Here is a 23,425-nt window from a genome sequence, read left to right as displayed (position 1 = left end):
TCATGGCTATTTTCTGGGGAGCGGGCCAGGAAGTGTTGTTTAAGAGACAATCAGACATCTGACTGTCAAAGTGAGATCGTGCTAAGCGGTGAAGATTGCAGGTGAGAGCTAGAGCGGAGTAAAAAACTGGGGTAAGAGCGGGGCGATGAAGGGTAAAGTGCAGTGCTAAGGTTTAATGCTACTCACTGTTTAATGCTATTAAAATATTAATAGCCTCAGGCAAAGGTTTGGGCTCATCACTTAGACCCTTGTTTAAGCGTGCTTGCTGTGAGCCATGTGAAAGTGCAGTTGTTTGCTGAGTCACTGGCCTCATCTGTGGAGAACAAGCAGACATTCCAGGTCCGGGACACGGAAGGTGGGAGGACAGATTCGAAACAGCAACAGCACCAGGCCAGGCCAAATGAGCTCAAGGCCCATTACCTTCCTTTTATACTCACCCACACATGCACACTCTCTTTACCTAGTCCCACAACAGAGATTTAAGAGAACATACAAGAAAACCACAACACGAAATCACCGCATTCTGCTTTTGCTCATTTCTGTCCTTTCTGTGAGAACTTAAGTGTTCATGATGTAACAGGAAGTGCAAATTACTCAAGCAGTTTTCTCATTACGAAGTGTTTTCTCTCAAAGCACATAGTTATTTCCGTCAGCATTTTACTTTATTAAACTTCCCTCCACGCTTTACTAAACCTATTCCTTTTTTTCCCCTCTTGGCTACGTGGATAAAATGCAAATGTTTCTTATGGAACCGGCATAAAAGGCATCAGATTTAGTTGGAAGTACTTTACTCCTTGTAACTTCTACAGGACATTTGATGTGTCCAGACCAAACTGGTGGTTGTGCTTGTTAACTGACCCATTGTTCCACGAGGGTCATTTGTTGCATCCCAGCTCTTTATTCCCGAGGCATGAAATTGCGATTCCCATAGTGGGGCTCGTTCTCTCATCCACACATTCACGCTAACATCCACATTTTTATTTTGCCTTCTCTTCCCTTCTCTGGTTGATCCTGTCTTTATGATATACGCACACAGCAGCAGCACACCCAAACACAAAAAGAGCCGCCCACAGCTGCGTCAGGCCATCTCTCTAACAATCCAATCTGTTTTCTTTCCCATGATGTTTCCCATTGGCACAGGGAGGAGAAAATCAGATTTACTCCCCCACAGGGCCCATGCAGTTGCACTGATATGGAAAATGATTTCAGTGCTGCTTGAGCCCATAAACATTATTTTGGTCTCCCCTGTTAATGACACATTTCTTCCCAGCATTGTGGATCTCACAGAGGAAGAGATGAGATTCAGGGGGCGAACAAGGGAGGAGGAGGAAGAGAGGAAGAGGGGAGGAATCCTCCAGGGCCTCGCATACGACAAGGGAGTCCTTCACCCCTCAAACTGCTTTCTGACATCCAAGACTTATTCAGCCTCTTCTTCATTCACACACGCACACACTCAGAAATACAAACAGCTAATCATCCTACCAATCATTCAGGAGCTTGAATTGCATGGGTCATTAAATACCACCACTCCCCAAATCCCAAAAAACAAACAGACAGAAAAAATAATAATTCCCTGTTAGAAAGCAGAGCAGAGTCAAAGAAGGCTTTCTCACCTCTCTCTATATCGAGCTGTCAGCCTGATTCTAAACACACCATGTTTGGCTCCGGGGCTCAAAGCCGCCTTACTACAATTGTGTCATACAGCCCACATATCTTTTTATTGGTGGTAGCAGCCAATATAGCAGCCCCTCTTCTCCTCCTTTAATGCGGGGATAAAATTTATACTTTTAGCGGTGTGTTACAAACACTTTCTGCCCGAGGCATATTGTCAACGACAGGAGCACGCCGTTGCCTCGAGTCCTAAACGCAAGTCATTTAATATGATGGTGTTAAAAAGAGACTCCAACAGGCCAATAGTGAGGCACTAAACCTCCCATTTGGCATCCATTAAAGCCCATCTGCAGGAACAAATACAAGCCGGATGAGCAGGAAACAGCCACGTTAGCTATGACTAAAAACTATCCTTCATTTGTGAATATTCACTCACAGGTCTCTGAAAACTCTAGATCCAAAAATGGGATTTTCATGGTCCTCCTGTTTCACTGGAAAGATCAGATGGAATGCTCTGAATCTGGTTTGTTTTACAGCTGATGACTGATCCTTCTAAATCCATTGGTTTTATGTTCTGGCCATGGGGATGGATGGGTGACTAACGGCAGCTTGCGTGCCATGTTTCAGCCGACGCAGGCAAAGCTCAGCCAGCCAGGTCACGGACACAGACATGCCTCGTAGTGGGGAAAAAAGAGAGATTAAAACAAGGATTCAGCACTATTCTCTAATTAGTACCCTGTTAACTTTTGAACTTAATTGGTTAATTGAGATGTGGTTAGACCGGGCAGGTTTCCCCTCCCTCGGGGTGACCATACGGCTCCAGCATTTCAGCCTGGCAGTGCCTGGCACAGGAGGTGGCTGCGTCTCTCTCGCTCTCCCTCTCCTTCTCTTTTTGAGCATCCCACCGCTCCACTGACGAGGAGTAATGATGCCGCACAGGAGGCAGTAAAACTGTGTTTTGCGAGTGTGTTTTAGCAGAGATTGTACCCATGCACTGCACATATGCTCGTGCCACATCAAAGCGGTGCTTTGACTACCCAGTCCTGGGTGGTCTAATCCTCTCTTCTCTCAACCAGCAGTGCTAGGTAGATAGACTTTGGAAAAGTGTAGTGTGGATGTTGGTGGATGTTACCTCACCACAGGCGAGGGTTCTGTCAAATTCAGAAGTTAGTTTGCTTTGGAGGAGACATGGGCAACGTGCTGAGGGAGAATAAAAGTGCGCTGCAATGCATACACAGATAAACGCACGCTCACGCTTGGGCGTCGCATTGCTCGAGTCTCCCCATCTCCTTTTGGTTCATGCACAATGATAACCACAACACCACATAAATCTGCAAGCAGCTCAATTCATTGGGGCAAATTTTGCCTGCTGTCTTCCCTTTTTCACTTTCATCCCTTCTTCTCCATTTGCTCCTTCGAGCCCCATCACTCATTCCCCTTCTCAGTTTTCCTTTTCCGTCCTCACACCCTCTCCATCATCCCACATCACTCTCCCTCCATCCCCCTGCTGCTCAGTTCCATATTTCTGTCCTCCCTCATCACCTCGGTCTCTTCCCTCAGTTGGCGTCAGCCACATGCTTCAAAATGGAAACACTTTCTCTTCATTTTCAGTTTTTTTTCTCTTTAAAATCACTTTTCCTCCCACTCTCTTGTCCCATTTGCGCTCCGTTTCTCTGCTCTTGTTTGTCCATCAGTGTTCACAAGGTCCAAAAGTGTAATGAACATCTTGTTTTATGGGGTTAGCCCCTCCCTATATCAGAGTCACCCATAAATCAACATCCTAGCATTCAAACGGCAACGAGGACTCGTCGGAATGTCCTGTTCTCCCTAGTCTTCCCATCTTCTCTCCCTCCCTCCGTCTGTAGCCTGGCACCTCATTTAGGTCATGCAGAGCAGTCCTGGACATCAGGGGTCTGGTTGGAGTCACTACGTTGCTGCTGTCCTCCAAGTTCTCTTGGATTGTCCTGTAATATGATAAAGTCTGATGTCTGTGAAAGAAACAGAAGGCAGCTCCCTGCTCTGGCTTCTCTCTTTTTGATGTAGCCTGTCAGAGGCACAGAGCAGAACAGTGCAGATAACAGAGCCGGGAACCGCTGCACCAGCCAGTCCAAGGTCTTTCTGCAGCCCTGAATGTAATTTGCTGTTGGTTCACAGGGGGAACAAAGGAAAAATGTTTAATTCTTGTAGCGTTCGGCTAAGACAAATGCAAGGAGTTTTGTTCTGATAACCTACAGACAAGGGGAAGCGAGGCACCTGGGTAGCCAAGGCCAAACATTATACAGTATCACCTTGTAAAGAACACAGTGTATAATCTCACATGCATCACCTTGACTTCTCTTGTTACCAAACGTCTTAGCCATAATGACAAGACTCTTCTCGACTCATGGAGATAACCACTTCCTCTCCCACTTTATCCATCTGCACTTTCAAATGCACGAATTTAGCCAAATCACGCTGCCAAACTGGCCTTTAAAGATGAGTTATATCTTGCGATAACTCTTGACACCGGTCATCTATGGAATGCTGCTGCCGGTGTCTGCTCAACATCTGCAGCCACAAAGGCAGAAATGAGTAAAATTAAGAGCATTTCCTGTCATCATTACAAAAGAACGGAGCTCATCATTGCACAAACATCAGCAGATGAAGTGTAACACAGAACAAGGCAGCAGCAAAGACAAAAAACCCCACAAATTTAAATGCCTCTTGTCTCCCCTCCTGTTCCCTGACCTGCCATGACCTACCTTAGCCTCCTCTGCTCTCCAGCTGGTTATCTTGACGGCTTTAACGACTCATTGTGGAAGAGGCAAAAATACAAGGTCAAACCACGGAGGAGGAAGGGGGATTGTTTTTTCTAGATCAGCTGCTCATTCCTGTCTGTGTGGATGAACAGCTACCACTGCAGTCTTCCATTACTTTTACAGTGATCGCATTTAGTATGTTGGAGGGGCATTATGGGCCATCATGTGTTATCCTCCCCTCTGTATTTGTCTGGGACACACACACACACATATGTATAAAAGAAATAGCAGAGAAGAAGGGAACAGACCTTGTGGGCTTACAACAGGCTTGCAGCATCTGATCGAAGCCAACAGATGTGTTGCAGCTGCTTGTTTGGTTTGCCTTAGCAGATCCTTCCAATCACACACACTTACTGACAAGTCACACAAAAACACCACTAAATACTGAAAAGTTATAAACCTGCAAGTTAAAAAAAATGTTTTCCAACTGGCCATGTCTAATACTTCTATACTAGCAGTGTTTTAGGTTTCAAATAAAAACTCAGTATCCCTGAGTAACTATTAAAGTTACTTTGAAGAGTACACCTATTCTTGTCTGTGAAGGTTCTCAGTCATCCAGGTCATCGTAGTCAAAGGAGCTTGCAAAGAAAAGCATCTGGACTTCTTTAAGTTGCTTGAAGACGTTTCACCTCTCATCCGAGAAGAACTGAAGACCTTAGAACTGAAGAAGCTTCTCGGATGAGAGGTGAAACGTCTTCAAGCAACTTAAAGAAGTCCAGATGCTTTTCTTTGCAAGCTCCTTTGACACCTATTCTTATTTTTCTTTAATTTATGCTTAACATTGGTGGCCATAAAATATATCAGCCCCTATGCTGGGTCAGAAAGCCAAAATTTATATGAAAGGTCTGAACTCATGCAATGATTTGGTGAATGTATGAAACAAATGAAGCAAGTCATAGCTGTGGGGTTGACCGGAGAACACGAGGGAAAAGTGATGCAGGGAAACCTCGGCTGGGAGTCTGCATGCTCACAGGAGAGCAACAGCTTTCAGCAGGTTATCATAACGCCAGTGTGAGCCAAGCGCCGTCTAGATCTGGCAGAGGCCATAATGGAGAGGAGGGGCGGCGTGTGGAGGGGAAGCGGCGAGGAAGCAGACTAAAGAAGAGTTATTAGGGTGCTGTGAGGCAATGAGGGGAAGAAGGTCTCCTGAAATGTTTTGACACAGAGATCGCAAATGTGACACAGGTGCTTAAACACAGATTTTGAAAATCAAAACACGGACATCTTTCTTTTTGCGTCCTCTCTCCCCTGCGTCCTTTGTTTTCTTCTGCTTTTTTTTTTGAGACAACTATTAGTTGTCACTTCACCTTAAACCGCTCATTCACTGATGCTTAATGGCAAAGCGTGTTTTATGACTGTCAGACTGATTCGTTACCAAGCTGAGCAATAACAGCAGAGTCCAGGTTCTTTACGCAGACTGCCAGCACCCTAAACACCCCATTATTTTAATGGGTTAACATGAAAACCAGACAGTCTAGCAGAACGAATAACCTGTGCTGGGACCGCAGCTTTATCCATTGTTTTGTGCTGTATGTATTACCACATGCACCGCATTCCCTCACAGCCACTGTGTGAGTATGGATTTGTGTTTTGGAGAGTGTGGTTTCTAGCCTTTACTGTATTTGATCTGGCATAGCTTTCTATTGTGGCGATGGGCTTTGCTCTCCTCAGATAAGAGAGCAGTTATGTCAACACTGGGTGCTGTGAAGGAGCCGCCTGGTCGTGTTGACATTCTACAACATTGCTTATTTACTCTGACCACAGAGTTCAGTCATCATCTAGTTACTAATACGCTAATAACCAGAATCCTCCTGAGAGTGGAGCCCCCTACTGGCACTGCCTGGTACTGACTGACTGTCTGCCTGGCAGGTGAGTAAAGAGGAGTAGAATGGGGGTAACAAATGACTTTGAAAAACCCTGAGTTTAAAGCAGGCTGCTAGCAGACTGAAAAAAAAAAAGCTTGACAAATGCTTCTCACAACACAGACTCAGGCAGCATGAGTCTGCATATTGAGCTGTGCTGAGCAGCCCTATCAGTAAAGAGCCAGTGGAGCAATCCATGCATAATTAGAGTAGGGGGAGGGGGTTAATTGACTTCTTTGAGAAAGATCCTGATTTCTATCAGCCAGTCCCATAATCATGTGAGTCAGGGCTCTCATTAAGCCCCCTCCCTCATTTATCTCTCTTCTCTTCTTCTCTTCCCGTCTAACCCTTTGGCCTCCTATACCCCCCCCCCCCCCCCCCCCCATGTTTGTAAAAGAAAAGAAAAAAGGTGAACCCCCATCGGCTCCTGCTGTGTCCTCACCAGGCCAGGAAAGGGTGAGCTAGATTTATAGCTAGCACCTGAGTGAGTAAGGTCCACATAAAGACATGATAAATGTACATTCACATGCACACCAACACTAAAAGCTCCAGACTGCAGTTGACCCGACTGCGACCTCAGTGTGGTAATGTGCTCACCGGCAGATATTAGCAGCAAAAACCAGTTACATTCAGCCCCGTGGCCAGCAGTGTTCTCCATATAAAGTTGCACAAAAGATGCAAACACATTTTTTTCATTTATTAGTGTCAACAATGATGCTCCAACCACAATGCAGCGGGAACAGCACCATAACAAGTGTTTTGAATTATTTACAAGCAGAAAGTATACACTGCATACCGACATGCCTGCTTGCCACAAACACAATACGTTACGCTGGCATGTCAACACCTATGAATATTTACTTGAAGCATATCCGCTACGACAAGGCTTTTATTCAACACGGTTTTAAACCAATCGCAAAAAAGGACTACGGCTTCCTTCTGGCTGCCGTCCTTTTCGCTTCCCTTTCTCCCTTATTCTCTCTTATTCTATTGCTGCTTTGTGGAAACAGTGAAAGATCTGGAGAAAAACTGAATTCCACTGAGACGGAGTGAGAGAAAAAAATGACATGAAAAAAAAAAGATGAAAAGTGGCAAATGAGAGATTTCCTTCACAAGCCCATAAATCACAAGATGTGGGCAGGGGCAGTATAAGGTCCACCTTAATTTTTTTTTTAAAAAAGACAAACTTTTTCCCCCCTTTTTAAAAAAAAAATACTTTCACAAGTAGCTCTAACCACCATTCTCCCTTTGCATGTTCACAAATACAAACCTACACAAACATATGTGCATAATCAAAAGAACACAAACTTTCTCCCTTCCTCTCCGCACAATCTCCCAGATGGTGTATGTGGTGGGATGGCACTGCTCCCCACCAATCTGTGGCACAGCAGCCTGGCTGACTGGCTCAGAACCGTGCCTCATAAAAATCTCTTGCAGTTAGGTGCAGGGCGGCCTTCAAACAAAAGCAAGTCCAAGCAAGCGTGCTGTAATGAATCCTGCTCATTCTCAAATAAAAACATACAGGCTGGTAGACCCTGAAGTGCAGCTGCTCCTTCAGGTAAGAGACATGGACCAGTGTGGGGAAATATGCCCTTTGGTGAACTTGGTTAATGCATGCAGTGCAGGGCTACACACTTGGTGAGAAGCTGGAAGAGCAGAGGGGCATAGATACCCTACTGGGATTAGGTATCTGTTGAACTGGTAGGGAGGAGGTGGAGTAAGCAATGGGAGCAACTGTCAGCAGCCTTTTTAGCTTCAGCGCTTGTGTGAGTTAATGTGGACTGCTGCTGGATGCGAGACTTAAAAGAACCGCCGTTACACTCGACATACGTGAGCTGGGTAAAGCAAGGTGACGAAATGGCTGGTTTGGAGCGCCGGGAAGGCTCAGCCGGTGCTTGAGAAACTTGAGCCCTGTGCAGGATGGTCCCAGAGACTGATGGAGATCCAAAAGGACTTAGGATCTGCTTTCATTCTGAGTGTTCGCCATCTGCCTAGCTCGAAAGAGAACCCATGGAGCTGGAGAAAACTGACAACTGACAGATGAGACACTGAGCCCAAAAAAAGTGTGTGTATGTGTGTCGTGCATGTGCACGAGTGCAGTCAGCATGTCAGTATTGATCCTCAAAGCAGCTCCACTTTCTGAAATAAGATCTGTCAAACAGGGATACACGCATTTAGTCACACACACACACACACACACACACACACACACACACATAGAGTTAATACACTGTGGACCTCATAGCTTAAAGAAAATTTGCTCTCTAAAATAACAGACATCTGCACAACCCTCACATGTTCCACTCTTCCCAACAATCCTCTGCTTCCCACACAGCTGCCTACTTTACCGCTATACACGTGGTATTTATCCATCCAGTTTCCATGTGTACAGATTATTCTAGTCTCGCAATACCCTGTTACCAAGGATGACCAATTCGCTCCTCATACCTCACTGCTTAGCCGACACGTTACTGATCTTGTACATGAATTATTAAACTCAAACTCATCCCATTTTGTTTCCTAACAACCACACACGAATAAACATACACATGACACATTTATGATTGGTAATCATCAGTGGACTGTTGTTGGGGTTGCATTTGGGGTCCCTGCTGTATGAAAATGCCTCTTGAAGATCTCTCATGTGATCCCGTGAGTAATCCTTGAAACACACCAGTCTATGTAAGAGCCACGACTAAACCAGTAAGTAATCAGCACAGATACACACTAGAAAATTCCTGTGACTCTGTTGAATGTTTTCTCTGACCTCCAGAGCTCAGAGAAACCACAATGATGTCTGTATTTTTTCTGCCTAGATAAAAAACAGACAACACAGGCCTAAGGGTCTGAAGAAGAAACAGCAGATATTTCCCATAACTGTCAGGCCATATGCAAGGAATATCATGTGATTTTAAGCACTTTACTGCTGAGCTTCTTGTAGAAGGGAAAGAAGCCTTCACACCTGAATAAACACACACACACACACACACACACACACACACACACACACACACACACACACACACACACACACACACACACAAAATCCTAATTATAATTCAAATTATGAGGTGAAAAATAAGCACAGCTTCTTAAAAGTCCTACCTGATTACTTCAGCAACAGGCTTACAATGTATAAATCCATCTGTGTGCTATTATTCAGACATACCCGCTAATCAGCAATGTAATTGAAGCAGGTGGATTTATCAACCAGCAGCCCCATAAAGAACTGGAGAAGAGAGAGATGGATGGAATATAAAATGCCCAGAGATGAGGTAGAATTAGGCACCTGCATCAGCCCCCTGTCCACCCCCACATGCTGCCCTCTCAGCTGCCTGCCACTCTGTTTCCTCTCTCACTCCTTTCATACGATCTCTACACCACACGGCTCCTTTGATTGCCGTTTCCCATGGGCATACACAGACACACACACAAATACAACAGAGGCATACACACAAAAACTCAAAACACACTAAAACACACTTCTTCTGTACTGTTCAGAGACAGTTGTGCCAGCTGAGTTTTGATTTGGAAAGAAAAGTTGCTTCTACTACAAATAATGACAGGCACTCAAGAAACAAGCAGAGCACAGCTATCAAACAGAAAATGCACAAGTATGCAAAAACTTGCGGAAAAACATGCAAAAAGCACAAAAAACCCCACTCCTTAAAAGCAAGTTTAATCAGAGATACACACAGGCAGCCACCCACACATACCAAACACACACACACACACAAGTGTGTTCACACACCCTCCCATTATGCTGTATAACCAAAAGGCATTGAGCCATTTCAGCAGCTTTCTGAGAGCCAGCCAAGTAAGAGGTCTGTCAGTGCATTAGCCAGCATGTAATCATAGCCCAACCTCACTGCAATTAGAACTGGTTCTAATTCTTCACTGGAATCGCTGCCTTCTCCCACCACTAATAGTTTACTTTACTGCAACAGCTGACAGACCCAACCCTGCCTCCCTGCTACAACACACACACATCCACAGCTGTAGCTCGTCCGTCAGCATGCCAGATCAAAGTGGATCCTGGGAACAGTCCCCTGCCATGTCCCACTTGTGCCACATGAATCCCATGAGTCTTTAGGCTGTGACACAGTTCACCTTCGTGGTGAAACTCTGTGAGTAAAGGCCTCTTCTTTGCTTTTGTTCGATGCCTTAAAAAAAAAAAACTCCTTACACAAATGTGAATGAGAAATGACAGCGAAACCACGAAACAACTGCAAGAATAAAACACGTAAGTGTTCCTAAAGGCTGTCTATATAAGAGGCAAGCATGTAAGGCGTGGGTGGCGAGAGAGTACTGGGGAAACTTAGCTAATGAAGACTGAGGAAGAGGGAGCACTCCCTATACCGATGGCATTGCCATTAGCCTGTGAGCGGGTGCACTTGGGTGTCACTTCAAAGCATTCCCCACTATTAATCAGAGGCTATCCAGCCCTCCGGCAACGACCCTGCTAGCTGTGCCGCTAACTACCCCCCTAAACATAAGCACAATGGAGCTATCATTACGGTCGTTACGCTACACCTCGGCCAGACAGAGCACCTTTATCTCGGCATATATGTTACACGCTGGCAGCCAATTAATTTACCTGCCACGTCTGAGAATAAAGGAAAAGGAGTGGGTGGTGGCAGTTTGGTGTATGCAAGCAAGCATTTCCATTATGTAGGAGTTTATGTATTAGGGTGGGGGGATGGGAAGAACCTGTCTCAAGTTGCATCCCACAGGCTGTGCATTCAGCCTCTTTTCTTTTTCTTCTTCTTCCTCTTTTTTTTTTTGTAATGAAAACACCTGCAAGAGGCTGCAGCCTGACTGCCCCCCCCCCCAAAACCAAAAAGAGGCACATCCCTGGCCTGATCTGGCTCTCACCTGGCATCCCCAGGCAGGAAGCCCAGTGCCTCCCCCGCTCCAGCCCCACCGGCAAACTGCAGCCACTCAGCTGGGTGTCAGCCACCAAGCTTGAGGATTAACTACAGCACTGGCCCTGTCTCTTTAATACTAGATACATTTTATACAACGTTAATCCCCAACATCAACTCTTACTTCGTTTTGTTTGGACTGTTTTGGATGGACGGCGCTCTCCACTGGGTCAAACTACAAGCCTACAGGGCACGGGTGCAGAATTTATTCTCTTTTATTGGGGTGACTGTCAAGGCTAATGAATAAGGGGGGAAAGAAAAGAAAGAAAAAACAGAAAACAGCGATTGCTTTGTTTTGCTGTTGCTTGTTTCTCATAAATTTGCACATTCATGTTACATGAGGATGAGAGGGCTTACAATACAAGACACTCTCCCCCTCCCTGTCCTGTTGTACTGTACTGAGACACTGCAGACTGTAGCAGTGCTGAGGGGATGAGATAACCGCTCACCATTGTGAGAAAAGGCTGTCAAGGCTTTGTTTTTTTCCCTCTTTCTTCTCTCTCTCTCTTCGTCTCTCTCTCACACCTTCCTTTTATTCCTACTCCCCAACTGTCTTCCTCCCTCCCTCCCTCCTTCTCTCTCTCACTCTAGAATATGAAAAAAGCTGGAGTAGTGGTTGCAGAAATAGCCCTGTTTCTATAATTAGATGTAAACAGATGAACCAGACTCTCAAGCTTGCTCTGTCCCACTGGCCCCATGGCCTCCTGGGAAGGAAGATGTGTGAGTCTGCATGACGTGCTTATGCTGTGTGTGTGTGTGTGTGTGCATACGCAAGTGTGTACATGCTGTTTTTTATGCGTATGTATTTGTAATGCACCAGCAAGTGTATGACAGCATTTGACAAGTGTGCATCCAGACTTGCCGTCACATCCCTCTCTCTGTCCGTTTTTTTTTTTTCTTTCTCGAGGAAACAAAGTAACCTTAACTCGCTAACACCAGAGGGGAGGTCAGTGGGCACGCATGGCAAGAGGAAAAACCTTACTGCAAAGCAGCGACAGCAGACGTACGCACATCTGTTGCTGCAAAGCCAGTCATTTACCCCGGATCCACGGGATGCATACTGTATCAGAGAGAGAGGAGGCAGTGTAGCCTAGTGGTCACATCAGGCAGAGGGGGCAGGGGGAAAATATGCAGAAAGAGGTAGAGGGCAACAAAACAATCCATTTTGAGGAACTGGTGGTGGTGTGGGGGGGGGGGGGGGAATATGAAAAGGGCGGGGGAAATGGAGGATGTGGGGAAGCTTCAGGGAGGAGCAGAAAGGGTATGACATGGATCATCAAAGAACAAACGTGTAGGCATGAGAGAATTTATGGTGCAAAACGAGTGATTTGAACAGAAAGCAGAAGGGGAGGAAGAAGTTTTTGGGGGGGTTCTGATCAGTGTCAGGCAGAGCTCAGGATATTCATGCAAGAGAGAGAGACCAAGACAGAGGGTGGAAAAAACAGAGCGAGAGAGACAGAAAGTGCAACAAGTCCCTTTTGGATTGAGGACTTGGCATCTGGTTGGATATTCCCAAGAGACTTATTAAAATGGAATTCCTGATGCTAATCTTTGTTTTCTCACAAAAGGGCTGACACACTCTTCAGAGGCATACGGCTTGTATATTTAATGGCAATTTTCTTTTTTGCATATACTAAGTGGAACATCTTATTGAATGGTACTGTACATCACAAACACCTGCTTCTCTTCACTGGCAGACTTCGAATCGTGGGTAAAGTTTTTCTACCAGTTTGCCGCACACTATCATTTATAGATTACAGTCATTTGAGTAAGGGAAGCTCAGAATCCAGAAAATAGAAAGTGAAGGAAATAAAGACAAACTCTAGAGAAAAACCATAGCAGTTGCTGAATTGTATCGTTGTTTCAAAATAAAAATCCAGACATTACAACATGTTAGTGCTGAAGCAGAAAGTGAAGCCTGCACAGCTACCCCGAAAAACTGTCATTTTCAAAACTCCTAATTTGTGCGGAGAAAGAACACGCCATTAGAGCAGCATGCTGTTTCCTGTGAATGCAGCACAAACTGGGACTGCTACACATGCCGCACCAAGTGGCATTCAATTCTGCCAGAGAACTAACATCAGATCCAGCAGAGACAGGCTCAGACGTTAGAGGGTTAACAATGCACCTGTCTAGGCTTTACAGCCAACCACGGGGTGCCTCAGCTCTAGTGGGGTGGGGTGGTTTGTCTGGAGAACACTACCCCAAGACACACAAACACACACGCAAACCCACCCACCAACCCAAACATAACCACACACACATTCATAACACTCGTGTGCTTGCAGTATTGTCACTGACCGCAAATCTGCTAACAACAAAAGGGCCCCCCTATTTTTTTTTGGTTTTTTTTGTTCTTTTCACTGAACGATTACAATAATAAAACTGAAATTAAAAAACAGTAATCTGGATTTTCTGCTTGAGCCGTTAATAATGTCTAACAGCTGTCACATGCAATACGGCCATGCGCTGAGGTGGGCCTGGGGCTGCCTGATGAGAAGCAGCCTGATACTAGAAGAGAGAGGGAGGGAGCATGAGGGGGCAGAGAGAGATCTGAATCACAAACAAAATAGCAGCGGTTGGCTTTGGGCAAACCTATCAGTCTATTTAAGCAGGCAACAACACTTTTATTTCCATTATTTTTTGCGTGCATGCATATGTGCGTGCCTGTTCATCGTGGCTTCGTTGGATTCGTCAATTAACTTTTCACTTCCTCACATTGAGTGTAAAAATACATGAGAGGGTTTTGAAATCCAATGCCCTGAAATCCAATACAGGAAGGTATTACCCTGGTAGTCACCGTCACCCATGGGACTCCTTTGTGTTTGTCCTGTGTACACGCCCCAAGCTCAAGGCAAGGGTTCTGTGGCATCATGCCACATGGTGTGGTTTGGGTAGCGGACTGAGTCAAGAGCCTGTATCTGAGGTAACATGGCCACCAGTTAACCAAAATCCTCTTGCAAAGCCAGATCCTTTTTTTTTCTCTACCCAAAGTGTTCACTTTGTGTGAACAGTTTTGCTGATAAGCAACAAAATTTAAATAATAGAACTTTAAATTTATTACACTCAGTGGCTGATTTAGATGCTAATATTTTTTCATGATCACTTAAATCATTAGTAAAAAAAAATTCTTTTTAATGATACAGATACACCTAAAGTCTTGTTACTCTTGCAAGCAAAGGTATTTGCAAATATGTAAGGGGCTTACCCTTTCACAGACAGTTGACTGCCCTTGCCAGTCAGTTGGATTTCCAGGGGGGGCCGCAGTGTCAGGGGAAGGTGACAGATGGCAGCTGCACAGGGCAAGGTGCTATTTCAGCCAGGTGTAGGATGCCAAGCAACACCTCCACTATTCAGGGGGACTCCACTGACAGCATGTCTGAACTGTGTTATATCACAACAATCCACAAACGAGCCCAACAACAGGCCATGGTTCTCACTCTGTTTTGCAGAGCCGTAGCGTAAAGCCAAATAGAACTTGGCCTAAGACCCATGCTCTGTCACTGCACATCAACTATAGTGGCCCCTGTGTACAAGTAGCCTTTTAATACAATGCTCACTATATTCAAAATGTATGTTCGCTCAGATGTCACTATAGCCCAAAAGGTTTAGAGTTCCAGAGAAAAGACTAGTGGCAGGATGAGTGAGGCTGGAAGCTGTGCTGCTAAATAATTACACTGGCCATGAAACACACTCCAGCCGCTGCTCTTGTCTGGGGTCAACAAGGAAGGGGAGTGGGCAAAGGCAAACAGGAGCTGGGTACAAACCCGGTGAGTGTTCAAAACACTAGAACTACAAGGCCAAGAAGAAGAAACCTCTTTTCCCACAAACAACCTTCACTCACTCGCTGAAGTTTATTGTTTTAAAGACCCTGGTTGTAACCAGCCCCTTGCTAACTCCACCAAACACCTGTGTTTGTCTTTGAAGCCTCTTCCCAGCATCCACAGACCCATGGGACAGTCCAGCAATGAGACGTTCAATAAAAGTCCCAGTAAAGTTATTTATTCTCCTTTGGAAAAAAAAATGGGAGAAGCCAGACAGCATGGCTAACCTTTGAAGGGGGGCGCTGCTCAGATATCCAACTAGGACATAAAAACCAAGGGAATGACAGGGACATCCTACCAGAAAACAATAAAGGGGGTGGAAGGGGCTGTTTTTTATCTTTAACAGCAGCTGTAAAACACACACAAAGCTGTGGTCTACAACAATGGCCCAGGGGCAAGGGAGGGTGGCTAAAACAGAAGTGGCAGGAAGACCACTACTTCCCAGACACAAGAGTCTTCCTGCTGGAAAGAAAGGAGACTGAAAAATGGAAGGGAAAAAGAGACAGAGGACAGCCTATGGAAAGGGAGGCCGGGCAGATGCAAAGGAAGAGGAGACTAAGTGAGATGGCATAAATATGACCTTTGATTACATGGGATGTTTAGAGCAGAGCTCAACCATGGACAGGCTGTGAACCCCCCGCTGCTTTCACACAGCCACACCTCAGTCAGAGCACACTGATCAGAACAATATGGCTGAAAGATGAGCCCACAACCATAAATGCCAGCAGTAAAGACAGCTCCACTGTGTCTCCTGCTCTGACACTATCCAACATCTGAATCTTGGCCTCACAGCCAAGCGAGGACCGTCTCCAACTCTGCATCGGAGCCAGAAGAAGATAAAATTACTATTTCAAAGTCCTTGTAAATGAACTGGCCAAATTAAATCGCATTAGAGGAGTTTACAGGTCTGTGTCGAACTGTATCAGCAAATACAGGCAGAGAGAAGTTGCTCCAATGTCAGATTCCCAGAACACAGTGCAAGTGTAAACTATAAATCGACCACCTGACATGCATTACAAATGACTGGCTTGTAGTAGGTGAAGATGGACAGAGGCAAATGCAAACTGACAGAATCTCTACTGGCTCTAAGTAACATGGTTCAGTGGACAAGAGGGTAGAAGTGTGCATGTGGCATGCCGAAAACACCCCCCAAAAAAACAAAGGAATTTTTTTCCCAGAAAAAAAATTCAAAATTCCAAAAGCCTGTTAGGAACAATGCCAGGGGAGAATGCTGCAACTGCCATCGCTCTTTTTTAGCAGCAATGGGTGAAGGGAGCGCTCGCAATAAATACCTCCGCAACGTCAGAGGAACCCTTTCAAGGAGCCACATCAGAAACCCGCCTTTGAATGCATTTTTACATCAACCCTGAAATATTCATGCTCTTTGTAAAGTATTCATGTGAACCAGTGTGCAAGTTAGTCCCCAGGGGTAAAGTGAAGAGAAACTGAACACACTCCGCAAACAACACGCTCAGTTGTGCTAATGTTGCCAGCATACAGGACACTTGAAGGGACACTAATGACCTGCCCTGTCAAGATGAACAAACTGGAACCAGTTTGGTTCGACACCCTACAAGCATTTAACCAATCTTACATAGTAAGATTTGATTTAATGTTTTGGGGAAACTGGAAAAAAAATCTATATGAAAATAATTAAATTGCAAAATAATGTTGTTCTTTCTAAAAAAGAATTCAGAATAAGTACAAATCTTTTTTTCTTTTTCCTTTTACAACACGAGTTTACATCTAAATTGTGTTTTAATGAACTTTCTATCCAGGTGCTGGTATTAAAAGCTAGTTCTGCCACCAAATATTTCTTTTTTTTTTAAATGTCTAAAAAAATGCAACATGCGGTCTTGACAGAAATAATCCAATATTTTTACAAGCTGCTATTATAATATATATATATATATATATATATAAATTATGCTTCATGTCTCATCCACATATCTGCATCATGGCATGCCTGACATTTACAAATATTATTGAAACAATGAATCAAATGCTGGATGTCAGCAGAGCACAATAACAAAGTCATCCTAGTGGAGGCTAGAGAAGATTTGGAAATTATGTCAAATTATTTTTATGTTAATTCAATCAAACACTTGAAATGTAAAGAATAAAATCATTTTGCAGATCACGAGGATATTAGATCGCGCCACTGTCACGCCCATGCGCTACTGACAAGACTGAGGAGAACAATAAACCACCTGTGTTGCTCATTGAACAGTGATGACATTTGGAAGGTTAGGCCTTCATGTGTGTAGCACAATACTACGAAAGGTACACCAAATATGGTTGGGGGCAGGTGGTGGAGGGGTGCACCTGTGCTCTGTAGCCAGCACTGAGCCTTCGTGCTCTCAAGCAAAACATCTGTAAGAATGAATGGTAAGAAAATAAAAAAATAAAAATGAAAGACATATGGATGCAGGCACTGTGTGTGTGTGTGTGTGTGTGTGTGTGTGTGTGTGTGTGTGTGTGTGTGTGTGTGTGTGTGTGTGTGTGTGTCTGTGTGTGTGTGTCACTACTGCCAAAAGCACACATGAATGATGAGAGATGAATTGTGAACGGCACCCATGAATTCTCCTGAATGACTAATTATGCCTCATGTTTAGTAGGATTTTTGCAAATGAATGCAGAATTTGGTTAGGATCTGGTTAACTTACTACAACCCTGCCCTGCTGTAGCAGAACACTTTATTAAAAATCCCAAACATAAATAAACAAACAAGTATATAAAATAACAATTCAGATTTTTTTTTTTTTAATTAATAATAATTATCATCAGGGATGACATGCATGCTGAATTTTCACCACCGACACTGAGCGGGTTGTTACACTTTTAGCGGCTTGGGCATATAAAATAACTTTAAAGGGTTTAAATATTTAAATATGCCTTTTTGCTTGCCAGTAACCCAAGACTGCTCAGCTGCATCATAAACATGTGTTTTTAGGGGTTGCATTTACATATTTTCAAAGAAGATTCTTTCAAAAGTGGAGCTGTTTGATGCAATCAATACGCCTCTGTTTTGACTTATCTTATTTAAATCTCTTTTGTTTTACATGGGTGGACAAAATAAAAAGGGCCAGCACGCATTTTGTGATCCAGTCCATTAAAACAGATGTGCAATATAATTATATTATCCTTTTTTTCCTGTCTGAACTGAATTCTTGCCATTATATATTTAATTAAATCCAGAATAATGTGTGAAGAGAATTTAAAAAAAAAAAACTGAATGTGGGCACAAAAAGTGATCACAAATCAAGTAAATGTGTAAAGAGGAGCACTTTCAAGGTTTTGTGGGGTGGAGGGACTGTGCATCATTTTCTTTTATTGTCCTTTAAAAAAAACAAAAAAACAAAAAAACATATGAGCTGTTGGAGTTAATTCTGCAGGGTTGTAAATTTTGGACTCTTCTGTGCAGACACAAATGTGCATACTTCCGTTTGTAAAACATTCACATTTGGGTTCACATGAAACCCAAGTCACTTGCTAAACCTGATGCATTCACTGTGAACACATTTGCACCCCGACACTTCAAAGCCCAATATAGAAGGAGGATTAGTATTGCTTTCCTTCCTATAACCTTCATACGCCATAACCCATGCAGACCTGCTCATCCATCCATCCATCCATCCATTCCGTGCTTATGGCTCTGGGTATGGCCAAGGGTTTTGGTTAAGCGATGGCATCATTGTGACACTTTACAATTTAACGTGAAGTGACAAAATCTCATTTTAAATTCAGCTCGCGAGCCAGCAGGAAATCAGTGTCGTTGTGCTCTGTCCAGCTTCCTACGTGCAAACTAAAACAGCTCTTAAACACATGGCATTTACCCATCTTATCAAGTGACTATTTGTTTAACAAAGATGTCGTCATTACCTTTGAGATAAATGTTGATTCAGCTTAATCACAATTCCTGGTTTAAGGCCTTGTGTAAATCAAATCTCTCTTGATTTATTAGCTGATATTTGCATAGCGGATTCCTATAAACAGTCACACCTGAGCAGCCCATAATTTATAACAGAAACCCCCCTCTATTATTCTCTTTTGTGCAAAATAATCAGCTTGGTACGACTCCATATACATGCCCGACACCGTCTTGTATTCGGGCTGATAAATGCACAGCTGGCTTTATGGCACAACAAAATGAGAAAGAAAGAAAAAAAAGAAAAACAGTATTGCTGTGTGGGAGACACACACACATTATACGTTTGACTAACCTGAGTGGGGAGCCATTGGTATGTGTGAGGGGTAGTATTTCCCCGGCGGGAAGTGGCCGGCATGCTGCACAGAGCTGTGGCCCGAGGGAGCGATCCGAGAGGCGGCTCGGTGCACCAAGGCGCCCCGCTCAGAAAGGAGGTGCGCCGGAGCAGCGAAATCCCGTCCTTCCATTCCGAAGAATGTTTAGTAATCCGAAATCCGGATAGGGCAGGTCAGGAAAATCAAATGCAACCCATATAATAATCCTTTCCCTCGTATCTATGTGTTGCATTCAGTCGATCGCAGGCTTCTCCAGCCAAAAACGTAGCCCCCGATCATCTTTTCTGTCAGTGGAGAAATTCAGAGACATGTTCAGTAAATGGAAAAAATGGAAAGCTCATTTAAGATAAGCCTAACACGATGCAAAACATTACTGCAGTCTAGTACTATAAAATAAATGGGAGAAAACACATCATTAGTACCGCTTCATTTATTTCTGCTCAAATATCCTTCCTGTCACACTAAGGATATATATTTAAAATATTGCTAATAAAAAAATAAACCTTACGACTTAAAACTGACTACAGAAAATAAGACATGGCAGATACAAACGACCACCGAGCCGCCCGAAAGCCCACTGAGCCGGGTTCAGCTCCGGCTCTATTGATCAGCCTGGGATACAGGCCTAAATATGGAGGGGAGTACTTCAGATTTCACAGACACGTCGAGCAGGGTGACACATTTTAGGTTTCTATATGTTCAGTTTTGTATGCAAAGCATTACAATGCTCAGATTACGTCGAGCCTAAACATTTTATTCAACATCCACGTCAGCAGTCACCAGATGTCACCATCTCTAAAAGCACAATGACATGCAATATAATGATTTAGATCAACTGTGATTTCTGCGGCAATCTGACAATCCCCCCTACCCCCGCTTTGTAGTTTTGATAGGGAGAGGAAACGTGTCGTCCTGTTTCGGAGGGTTAAAAATGATGGAAGCCTACTCAGCCTATCTCAAGGTGAACAACGCTGCCTGCCTTCTCTAGCTCGTCCTATTGTCTCGGGTTGATGCATGGCGTTTTTTGTGCCTCTGTAATCTCCATCCACCTCTCATTACGCATGGCACCGTTTTGCTCTATAACGATATTAAGTGGCATAAATCGCGAATATATCATGCAGCATTTTCAAGCTACAAAAATCCCAGTTCTTAATAAATATGACAATAAAATAAACTATTTGAAGAGGAAGTCTGAGCTGTCAGTTCGCAGAGTTTCGACACAAATCGTAAGAATTGTATTGAAAATATTAATAGTAATAATAATAAATAATAACATACTTAGAATACAGCCTTATAACAGAGATGCATCAGCTCCTGAAAGGCATGGACTCACCCCCCCCCCCCCCTCTCTCTCTTTCTCCCTCTCTCCCTGAGTGTGTGTGTGAGCGAGTGTGTGCACGTGCGCGCGTCTGCGCGTGAGTATATGTGTGTGCGCATGTGAATAACTGCACTCTCACTGTCTTCGTCTGCCTTGACCTATTTCAGGTCAGGTAATCAAATGGAGTAGTAAATACATTACAGGCTACATCCTCTGCCATGCCACAAAAATAGAAATATTTAGTCTGGATGGGAAAGTGGCCCATTCTCAAAATGAAAATAAACTGTATTTTACTGTAAAAAAAAAAAAAATAATTATATATATATATATATATATATATATCACGAATTTTAACAGGTCTCCCAAAAGGGGAAAGCTTATATTGTGCTTCAGTACTGGCTGTTGGTGGGGAGGGGATTCAAAAACAACTCTAGTAATTTCCAAAATATAAGTGAAAGATTCATTTTATATTATAGATTCTCCATCTGAGGTCATCAATAGCTTTTACAAATGGATTGCCAAGATAATAATCTATATCTGTTTCATAAATGTAATAACTAAAATAAAATGTAATTAAATTAAAACTATTTTTTTACAACGTCCAATAGAGAGCAGGCATATTCTCATTTAAGCTATTTCATTCTCAGCACCATTATCTCCCCATGTTGCCAGTTACAGCCTCCAATCCAATGCCACACCAACAACAATAAAATCGCTCCATTCGCAGGTCCTTGGGAAGAAGAAAAAAATCGTATTGACCGAGCCTTCCTGAGGTAATGTGTGAGCTTGCATGTGAATCCTCAACGCGAAAACGTGAAATAAGCCCTGCTATAGCATTCATGATAGCAGAAGATTGCGTTCTTGGGCTGCAAAGCGATCCAAGGTGAATGGCCGCCCGTCAGGAGGACTGCCTTTGTTTCCACACTGAGAAAGTGCTTTGCAGTCGGCCATTACCTTCCCCTCGCCATGCTGTTACGTTCAGCCTTCCCTGTATGCCAACAGACCTGTAAGAATAACACTACTGAGCATTTACCAGCTTTCTAAATATTCCAAAAGTATACGCACGGGCATGTAATTGCTGCCGTGTAATCGCATGTGGTTATTTGTTGTTGTTGTTTTTTATTTTAGCCTAAAATTTGCGAAATCGTGCATCAAACAATCGTTCGAATAACGGGAGAAAAAAAAATCAAAGGATCGACGACCATAATACAATTGATTAAGCAAATGTCAATTACATTTGTAAGATCGAGTCGACGGCAGGAAAGCAGATAGTTAATCAAATCACGCGGTATAGGTCGGATAGTGCTGCGAGACAAGCGGCCCTCCGCGACTGAGCTGGCCGGCAAGGAGTGCACATCGGCCGGGGTGTGTGAAGACATTCCTCCCGTTCTCTTTGTATGCAAATTTTCCGCTAGGAATTTATACGTCTGGCAGCCATAATATATACACACCAATAGGTAAAGCACAGTATTCTAAACTATTAATCAAACGATATTATTTTTTATTTTATTATTATTATTTAAATAGCTGAAATTAAAATTAATCAAAAAATAATTAAACTAAAATATAAAAACACATAAAATATAATACAGCTAAGCTTCTTGATAATAAAAAGAGCTGTAAAGTCTTAGTAGTCATTTTATAATATTACAGTGCATAATAATAATAATAATAATAATAATAATAATAATAATAATAGGCCCTTGATTATGTCATGTAAATGTAAATGTAGGGTATAAAATTACAATTTATTCCTCGGAAGATACAGCTCATCCTGTTTTGTTATTTTAGAAATTATAACAAGGCACTCTATAATGCACAGCATGCCACATACAGCCTGGCATTTTTTTTAATCTGCATTTTTACTACACCATCTGTCATTTTACAACGAGGAAACAGGCCCTGGTATGTTTTATTAAAAGTAAAGAAAATCAGGTATATAAAATTACTACTTACTGGTATGTTAAATCCTTGCATAACCATAAATTATAAAATCACAAAATTCAAGGAGGAAAGGTGCAAGGCCAAGTGCGACGCCCATTTAAATCAAAATCTGAAATAAACCATGTGGCTAGAGTGTAATCCTACAGTAGACTATTTCCATCTGAGGCTGTGCAGTAGCCTGCTGGTTCACTCTATGGAAGCAGTGCGACCGGGGCTTCCGGCCTGGCTGGATTGCGGCTCGGATCTCCGAGCAGCGGTTTCTCTCCCGGTGCAACTGCGTACCTCGCGTCTCGAGGGCAGGGTAAACACATCCTCCCATTGGTCGGATACCTGCATGTTAATGAGCTCGTGCCGCCCGCCCGCGGACAGGGTGGTTTCCGATTGGCTGGCAGCAGAGACCAATGGTGTGGTGACTGGCAGTGATAAAAGGAGTGAAAAGCGCCAGATTTAAAAGCACTGGATGCACAAATCGCTACAATAGAGCGCAGTGCACCACGAGCACAGCTTTTAATCTATCGCAGATAAAACTAAGATAGAGAACGGCTTGATGATAGTATAAAATCAAGAATTAAACGGCACATATTACATTCATGTGCATTTAATTATTTATAGCAGCGCACCAAAGTATTCTAAGGAAGAGACACTAATAAAAAAAAGAGTCGTTTTAACCATTTACCAAAATTCTAAAGCCACAAATGAGCAATAATCCACATAAAAGCATAAACACTTAATATACACACACACACATATATATATGTATGTGTGTGTGTGTGTGTGTGTGTGTGTGTGTGTGTGTGTGTGTGTGTGTAAACAAGAGAGAGAGAGAGAGAAAGAAGAAAAAAAGAGTACACTGTAGAGCATGGATGTCAATCTCATTTTA

At 43.4% G+C, this 23,425-nt stretch overlaps 1 protein-coding gene and 1 long non-coding RNA gene across 8 annotated transcripts in view; one reads left to right on the top strand and one right to left on the bottom strand.

The window, feature by feature from the left end:
* On the top strand, positions 1–14,582 carry LOC120744664. Its single transcript, XR_005698430.1, has 3 exons — positions 1–118; positions 6,086–6,091; positions 14,571–14,582. It is a non-coding gene; the product is annotated as an uncharacterized LOC120744664 (long non-coding RNA).
* The window catches only part of LOC120744620 (BAH and coiled-coil domain-containing protein 1), a 61,235-nt gene extending 38,413 nt beyond the window's left edge, over positions 1–22,822 (bottom strand). For 4 of the 7 annotated variants that reach the window (XM_040049153.1, XM_040049165.1, XM_040049161.1 and 1 more), the window contains exons 1-2: positions 22,558–22,822; positions 19,244–19,567 (exon numbers count right to left, since the gene is read on the bottom strand). In XM_040049153.1, coding sequence (XP_039905087.1) covers positions 19,244–19,415 — 172 coding nt within the window. In that variant the 5' untranslated portion in view covers positions 19,416–19,567; positions 22,558–22,822. The remainder of the gene's footprint in view (positions 1–19,243; positions 19,568–22,557) is intronic. The other 3 variants (XM_040049122.1, XM_040049140.1, XM_040049130.1) reach the window with 1 other exon arrangement.
* Between the last annotated feature and the right edge of the window lie 603 nt (positions 22,823–23,425).

Source organism: Simochromis diagramma, unplaced genomic scaffold (genome assembly GCF_900408965.1).
Source record: "Simochromis diagramma unplaced genomic scaffold, fSimDia1.1 OVJJ01000321.1, whole genome shotgun sequence".
In the NCBI taxonomy this organism is placed as follows: domain Eukaryota; kingdom Metazoa; phylum Chordata; class Actinopteri; order Cichliformes; family Cichlidae; genus Simochromis; species Simochromis diagramma.
This window is presented reverse-complemented; position numbering and strand designations above follow the sequence as displayed.